The sequence below is a fragment of the Vigna angularis genome, chromosome 9 (assembly GCF_016808095.1).
Source record: "Vigna angularis cultivar LongXiaoDou No.4 chromosome 9, ASM1680809v1, whole genome shotgun sequence".
Taxonomy (NCBI): Eukaryota; Viridiplantae; Streptophyta; class Magnoliopsida; order Fabales; family Fabaceae; genus Vigna; species Vigna angularis.
This window is the reverse complement of record NC_068978.1, coordinates 1,030,398-1,039,493: the sequence shown is the minus strand read 5'-3', so window position 1 is coordinate 1,039,493 and position 9,096 is coordinate 1,030,398. Positions and strand designations below refer to the sequence as shown.

The 9,096-nt window shown below is 39.2% G+C and overlaps 1 protein-coding gene across 1 annotated transcript; it reads right to left on the bottom strand.

Annotated features, from left to right (window-relative positions):
* Positions 1-3,563: 3,563 nt before the first annotated feature.
* On the bottom strand, positions 3,564-4,841 carry LOC128194042 (uncharacterized). Its single transcript, XM_052868615.1, has one exon. The coding sequence runs from the start codon at positions 4,839-4,841 to the stop codon at positions 3,564-3,566; it is 1,278 nt and encodes a 425-aa protein (XP_052724575.1).
* Between the last annotated feature and the right edge of the window lie 4,255 nt (positions 4,842-9,096).

Here is a 9,096-nt window from a genome sequence, read left to right as displayed (position 1 = left end):
AAAAGAAAATAAAAAGAAATTGCCATCAACAGATCCTTTATTCTCTTTGGTTTTACTTGTGTTGAGAAGGGAAAAATAGTTGACGAAGATGAACATTCTTTAAAATTTTGTTCATCACTTCACTAACAATAGAGTAAATCAATGGATACAAACTTACGTATGTTATTTTAGTACCAAACGTAAATTTACGTATTCTAAATTTGGATAATAATACTTTAATAACATTTTTTTACAACATTTTAACATAATTTACGTGTTATTCTGTGATTGATCCAAAATTATTCCACAATCAATAATAATATTCATAAACACTAACATGAACTGTAACATCCCGATTACATAATAACAATTATTACATAATCAAGACGTCAACATTCAAATATAGAGAACAGTCGGAGTATGACGTGTAATAAAATGTAAAATTACAGTCATCCAGAAATAAAAGAAAACGGAAATTCAAACTTAAATAGCTTAAAGAGTCGAACACTACACGTGTTCAGATGGGCAACTCCTAAGAAGACTACTCCGCAACCTTAGCAACCTCCAGCTCTTGCTCCAAAGGAACCTCTTCGACAACGTCTGCTCCCATCCAAGTGGATGATCATCGCCAAGGAAAATATACCCAAACAGCACATAACAAGAACAATGCAAGGGTGAGCTAGATATAAAAGCATGTTAGAAGTACAACACAGTTAATTCATGTCATCATATACAGAAACAATAAAAACATACTCATAAAACCACATCTCATAACCTCATACAACTCATCCTTACACCTACATAGTTCAGCTGGCACACCCCAACACTATGCAGAGTAAGTCACAACTCATATTTACGCTCGCATAGTTCAGCTGGCACTCTCCAACACTATGCAAGGTAAATTCCCAACACACGACTCATCCGGATTTGTATAACTGTCGAACTATCAGTCGTCTTTGCACTTGCATAGTTCAGCTGGTCTTTCTCCAACACTAGCAAGGTAAATCCCCCAATCTGTCTATGTCTAAATTCAAAGACTATAGACGAGGACCTCCCTCTACTCTCACCACTTACATTGTTCTCCTCTACTTGAGTATCAACAATGCTTTGAGTGTAGGGATAGACAGACCAAAATACAAAGTTCACTACAGTTATACAGAACAACAACAACGCCCCTCATAACACTTTCGTCCATCTCTCCCCGAGATGTCCAAATCATACTCCAATTCATTGTCCACATTCACAATTATAATTTCACAATAAATTAACATATCTCATATATTCACATACTTTCACGTAAATTTCATCACAGCATATATTCCAAACATTATTACACATAATTCAAATTAAAAGCAAAGGAACTTAAAATTCAACATATTTTGAAAAATACTATTTGGACGAGCACTATTCACTGGACACTATTCGGACGAACGCTCACTCACTGTTTGGACGAACGCTCAACTATTCGGACGAACGCCAACTATTCGGACGAACGCGAACGTTCATTAGGACGAACGCTCACTGGGACGAACACTATTTGGACGAACGCTCAAAAACGCGGACGCTCAACTATTTGGACGAACGCTAAAATTTGAACTAAGGACGAACGCTCGTTCAAAGGCCGAACGCTCAACACTGAATTTAAGGCCGAACGCTTGGTCGAGCCATTTAGACGAACGTTCACAAGTTGAAGTCATGGACGAACGCTCTGAAGTCGTGGACCAACGCTCACTCACAAAAGCAGGCCGAACGCTTAACTGAGAACCAAGGGCCGAACGCTTAACTGAGAACCAAGGGCCGAACGCTTAACTGAGAACCAAGGGCCGAACGCTTGATAGAGTCATTTGGACGAACGTCCAATGTGGCTCAATACGGACGAACGTCCAATTTGAGTCAAATTGGACGAACGCGCTCCGCAGCATCGCGCGCTCAGGCGCGACAGATGCAGAATGCAGAATTCTGCAGAATGCAGAATTCTGCAGATTTGAGGTCATAACCTCTCTTACCATTTTCAACCCTTTTTAATTAACTTCTAACACCCTTAATTCATGTTTTATACTAGATTGGACTTACCTAACTGATTATAACCGTTCCTTATTCAATTCTAAAGGGATTTATACTCAAATTCAACCATAGAACACCAATTTTCACAACTTAGATACTCAAACTCCAATTCTACCACTTTACACCTATTTTGATCAATTTGATGGCTCTAACAAGTCATAATACAGTGGGTGAAACTGTTCCAAAGGCTCAATAACTCTCTAGACTCCAAATACTCAAAATCACTACCTCACTTCCTCTCCAAATGACTAAAAAGCTATGAAATTCCAATTTTCTTCAATTCTAAAACATACACGATTACACACATGAATCAACACATCAATTTCAGTCCAACCATACATACAACCACAATTTTCCAGCATCCTACTCATGCAACCACTATCAACATCCAGAAAATCCAACTCCCCTTACCTCTTGAAGACCTCCTAGCCAAACAAGAATGTAGAAATTTCAAACGTTCTCTGCCTCACCACTGGATGCAGCAAGCTTCTTCTTCTCCTTCTCCCGCACGTGCAACAAGCTCTCTCTCCTTCTGCAGAATCTCCAAATGCCGAATCCAACCCTCTTCAAAACTCACGGTTCTCCCTTTAAGAAAGAAAGAAAAGGGCACTCCACTGCCTATCAAACCCCAGCCGTCCCACTCTCCTTCCTCAGTGCCCAATCCACTAATGGAGGTAAGTGATGATGGTGCTTGGAGCACTTCTTGGTGGCTGGAACACTCCAAGGTGGGAAGACCCACTACCATCCACTGCTGCCCACTTGAAGTTCCACTAGCCGCCCACTCTGAATCCTTCCCTACCACACCAATCATCAAAGGACGCCCCTACCACATCAATTATCAACATCTCCTTAAAATATTTAGGTCCTTACATTCTCCCCAACAACAAAAATTTTCGTCCTTGAAAATTCAGCTTTACCAGAATAAGTAGAGGTAAGTTTTTCTCATCTCACCTCCAACTCCCAGGTAGAGTCGATTGTTCTACCATCCCAGATGACCTTGACTCATTCGACAGTTCGTCCTTAATTCTTACTGGTTGCACTTGAACTGACAAATCTCCTCTTAACGTCAAGCATTGTCCTAAGGTGATCTTCATGCTTACGTGAAGGAGGTAAACCAGAAACTTCTTCACGAAACTTAGTGCAAGGTTTTACACTCCAACTCTCCCGTGCCGCATGCTTCGAAACTTGAGTCGCTTCCACCGGTGATAACACTAAGAAGTAACTAACACCTTCCAAAGGTCTTGCTTCACGACGCCGATCTGCAAAGACATCTTTGTCTAAATCCGAAAACGACAGCTCCTTATCATCACAGTTGATAAGGATGCGCTTGATGGATAGCCAATCCATTCTCGAATTACTTCTAATCCTTGCAAAGGTAAACGGGTGAAGTCTACCTTGAACTGAAGTCTATCTACAACAATCGGATAACGTACACACACAAAAGACGTCCCAAACAATCCTGATGTTGGTGTGGACACCAACACATCCATGCCTAACTCTTCTACACACATTCCTAACTTTCAACAACTGCCTTCGATACGAAGGAGTGTGTTGTCACCCAATCGAAAAGAAACAACAAAAGGCACACCAAGAAATAAACAACTAAAGATGAGAACATTACCTGAGCTGACTGCCTCTGATCCCACCAAGGCGTAGACTCTGCCTACTGTCGGAGGTCTGCTACCTCCCCTGGGTGGAGGCAAACCAGTCCTCTGTGCCTGAGAACTTGGTACTACTGTAGAAGTACATTCTACAGCAAAATGCCCCTCTTTGCCGCACTTGAAACACTTCTTTGCTCCCCTTCCCATAGGGCAGTTGTTCCGATAATGAGGTCCTCCACAGGTATAACATCTCACGATGCCGGATGGGCTGGCTGGTCCTGCCTGCACTGATGGGTGATAGGATGAACCCCTAGACTCATGAGAAAATGATGGTCTAGCATAAGGGGTCTTCTTAATGCTGACTTCATTACGAGTTGCAGATGGTCCCCCATTCCGACTCTGCTGTCTCTCAGATTCATTCTTTGTCTTCTCCATATCCCTAGCCATTTCCACAAGAGCTGGAAACTCTCTCAGACGGTGACCTCTCACCAAGAGCTTGATGTCACCGCGCAACCCGTTTTCGAACTTGCGGCATTGCCACTCTTCATCCACTTTCATGGTGTTAAATCTAAGAAGATGTTTGAAGCGATCAGTATACTCAGATACCGACATATTTCCCTGCACTAGCTCCAAAAACTCCACTTCCTTAGCATATCTAAGAGTGTCAGGGAAGTACTCCTTATAGAACTTCTTCTTAAATAAGTCCCATGTGATAGGGGTTCCAGTTCCCTCTAAGATCATCCGTGCACTGCTCCACCAGTGGCTTGCCCCTCCAGTCAATAGATACTCAGTATAGGACAACCTGTTTTCATCAGGACACCTCTTGGCGTTGTAGACTCTCTCCATATCACGAAGCCACTGATCGGCTTCATCTGGCGAGCACTTGCCATCAAACTTGGCGGGATGATGCTGCAAGAAATTTTCCAAACTCCATTCTTGAGTTGGAGCAGCCGAAGAAGAAGGACCGGTGGGAATCCTGCCACTAGTCATCACATCCAAGAACTGTCTTTGGGTGGTATCGGCCGACGCTCTGGCATTCTCAGCAGACACTCTCGCAGCTTCCAGATTCTGCAAGGCTATGGAATTCTGCTGAATTAGTGTAACATTTTGTTGTTGCAACGCCTGAAGCACCGCATTCAACATCTGATTACAGTCAGACGGATCGACATCTGAGGAAGGAGGAGATCTAGATGCCATCTTCTGTTCAGAGAGAAAGACTATCAGTCCGACTTAACCAACACAACTCCCAACACGAAACCAGAGTACACAAACATAAACGAATCACACCCACAACCTACAGGTTTCTAAGGAAGAACTGCTCTGATACCATTAATGTAACATCCCGATTACATAATAACAATTATTACATAATCAAGACGTCAACATTCAAATATAGAGAACAGTCGGAGTATGACGTGTAATAAAATGTAAAATTACAGTCATCCAGAAATAAAAGAAAACGGAAATTCAAACTTAAATAGCTTAAAGAGTCGAACACTACACGTGTTCAGATGGGCAACTCCTAAGAAGACTACTCCGCAACCTTAGCAACCTCCAGCTCTTGCTCCAAAGGAACCTCTTCGACAACGTCTGCTCCCATCCAAGTGGATGATCATCGCCAAGGAAAATATACCCAAACAGCACATAACAAGAACAATGCAAGGGTGAGCTAGATATAAAAGCATGTTAGAAGTACAACACAGTTAATTCATGTCATCATATACAGAAACAATAAAAACATACTCATAAAACCACATCTCATAACCTCATACAACTCATCCTTACACCTACATAGTTCAGCTGGCACACCCCAACACTATGCAGAGTAAGTCACAACTCATATTTACGCTCGCATAGTTCAGCTGGCACTCTCCAACACTATGCAAGGTAAATTCCCAACACACGACTCATCCGGATTTGTATAACTGTCGAACTATCAGTCGTCTTTGCACTTGCATAGTTCAGCTGGTCTTTCTCCAACACTAGCAAGGTAAATCCCCCAATCTGTCTATGTCTAAATTCAAAGACTATAGACGAGGACCTCCCTCTACTCTCACCACTTACATTGTTCTCCTCTACTTGAGTATCAACAATGCTTTGAGTGTAGGGATAGACAGACCAAAATACAAAGTTCACTACAGTTATACAGAACAACAACAACGCCCCTCATAACACTTTCGTCCATCTCTCCCCGAGATGTCCAAATCATACTCCAATTCATTGTCCACATTCACAATTATAATTTCACAATAAATTAACATATCTCATATATTCACATACTTTCACGTAAATTTCATCACAGCATATATTCCAAACATTATTACACATAATTCAAATTAAAAGCAAAGGAACTTAAAATTCAACATATTTTGAAAAATACTATTTGGACGAGCACTATTCACTGGACACTATTCGGACGAACGCTCACTCACTGTTTGGACGAACGCTCAACTATTCGGACGAACGCCAACTATTCGGACGAACGCGAACGTTCATTAGGACGAACGCTCACTGGGAAGGACGAACGCTCACTGGGACGAACACTATTTGGACGAACGCTCAAAAACGCGGACGCTCAACTATTTGGACGAACGCTAAAATTTGAACTAAGGACGAACGCTCGTTCAAAGGCCGAACGCTCAACACTGAATTTAAGGCCGAACGCTTGGTCGAGCCATTTAGACGAACGTTCACAAGTTGAAGTCATGGACGAACGCTCTGAAGTCGTGGACCAACGCTCACTCACAAAAGCAGGCCGAACGCTTAACTGAGAACCAAGGGCCGAACGCTTAACTGAGAACCAAGGGCCGAACGCTTAACTGAGAACCAAGGGCCGAACGCTTGATAGAGTCATTTGGACGAACGTCCAATGTGGCTCAATACGGACGAACGTCCAATTTGAGTCAAATTGGACGAACGCGCTCCGCAGCATCGCGCGCTCAGGCGCGACAGATGCAGAATGCAGAATTCTGCAGAATGCAGAATTCTGCAGAATGCAGAATTCTGCAGATTTGAGGTCATAACCTCTCTTACCATTTTCAACCCTTTTTAATTAACTTCTAACACCCTTAATTCATGTTTTATACTAGATTGGACTTACCTAACTGATTATAACCGTTCCTTATTCAATTCTAAAGGGATTTATACTCAAATTCAACCATAGAACACCAATTTTCACAACTTAGATACTCAAACTCCAATTCTACCACTTTACACCTATTTTGATCAATTTGATGGCTCTAACAAGTCATAATACAGTGGGTGAAACTGTTCCAAAGGCTCAATAACTCTCTAGACTCCAAATACTCAAAATCACTACCTCACTTCCTCTCCAAATGACTAAAAAGCTATGAAATTCCAATTTTCTTCAATTCTAAAACATACACGATTACACACATGAATCAACACATCAATTTCAGTCCAACCATACATACAACCACAATTTTCCAGCATCCTACTCATGCAACCACTATCAACATCCAGAAAATCCAACTCCCCTTACCTCTTGAAGACCTCCTAGCCAAACAAGAATGTAGAAATTTCAAACGTTCTCTGCCTCACCACTGGATGCAGCAAGCTTCTTCTTCTCCTTCTCCCGCACGTGCAACAAGCTCTCTCTCCTTCTGCAGAATCTCCAAATGCCGAATCCAACCCTCTTCAAAACTCACGGTTCTCCCTTTAAGAAAGAAAGAAAAGGGCACTCCACTGCCTATCAAACCCCAGCCGTCCCACTCTCCTTCCTCAGTGCCCAATCCACTAATGGAGGTAAGTGATGATGGTGCTTGGAGCACTTCTTGGTGGCTGGAACACTCCAAGGTGGGAAGACCCACTACCATCCACTGCTGCCCACTTGAAGTTCCACTAGCCGCCCACTCTGAATCCTTCCCTACCACACCAATCATCAAAGGACGCCCCTACCACATCAATTATCAACATCTCCTTAAAATATTTAGGTCCTTACATGAACCAATTACAAAATGACACATAGACGATGTTAAAATGTTTTAAAAAAATGTTGTCAAAATATCATTATCGTCTAAACGTTTGATTTAAAACAAACACAAGTAACCAAAAAGCATTCAACACATAACATTATTTTTATGTGTTAGTGTGTACAAAGTAAATAGAGATATGTTTGACTAAATTTTCCATTCAACACATAACATTATTTTTATGTGTTAGTGTGTACAAAGTAAATAGAGATATGTTTGACTAAATTTTATAATTATTTTGTGGTTTAATAAGTATTATATATATATATATATATATATAAAAGTTTTCATTTTGTTCTTAATATTTTTTCTACTATGTTTTTTCTCTCTAAAAAGAAACTCAATTAAATTTTTATTTTTTATAAAAAAAACTTAATGTTTTGTTAAATGAGTGTTAACACAGTTTAAAAGTGTTATATGTGAAAATTTAAATTTATTAAATGTGAAAATCTAAGTAATATGTAATATGTTAAAATTAAAGAGATTCTATGAGAAATGAAATGAACTTTCACGCATGACAAACCTAAATTTAGACACAACACTTCTAAATAATATTAATTTTAAATTAAGATAAACTCTCAAATTAAGTGTTTTAACAAAAGTAAAAACTCAATTGAATAAAAACAAATACAAACCCTAAAAAAATAAATATAAAATTATTTATTCTACCTAATTAAAAAAGAAAACAAATTACTTCTATGGATTGAACCTCCCTCACTGAAACCTACTTTCTTGTTCTTTTTAAATTTTTTGAATGTCATTGGTATCAGTATTACTCCACCCTATTAATGGCTTTCATACTGGTGGCCCAACTTTACTTTATTCAAATAACAATACTCAAATGTTTAGATCAACTTATAAAAAAAACTGTTCAGATCAAAACAAAAGCGTTTGATTCTACGTTTACTTTCCATACAACTCATCGTCAAATTATTTTATCATAAACAGTGCCGTATCAACCATTCGGTAACTTCTACTTTCAACTTCCATCTATATTATTTTAAACATTACAACACTTTTTCTTTTTTTTAACTTTAATCTTGAGATTAACATTGTTGACAGTGCGAAAATTTTGGCATGGAAAAAAATATATTTTTAAAAATAGTTTCCTGTGAAATATTGGTATATATATTTATGTGATACTGTATGTAATGTTGTCCATAAAAAAATTTATGCAGCTTGCTGTTATTATTGCTATTCATACATATCACATACTTTGATTAAAATAAATGTTAAAATCTAGTTGTTTCGGGTATGGGTTAAAATCCTTTGCTCCAAGTATTTCAAGTTATTTTGAATACTTATAAAAAAACGTAACATTTAAGTTACTAATGTAATCAAATGGTTAGCACAATATGTATATATTGTGCATAATGATCTTAAAGTCATATCTAAAACCTTTATTTATATTAGTTAGGATAAATTTTTACCTTTTCCGGCTTAATAATAGTCTAATAACA

Bases quoted from the DNA above. Each gene is read 5' to 3' on its own strand.
- LOC128194042 (XM_052868615.1), bottom strand. From the start codon at position 4,841: ATGGCATCTAGATCTCCTCCTTCCTCAGATGTCGATCCGTCTGACTGT.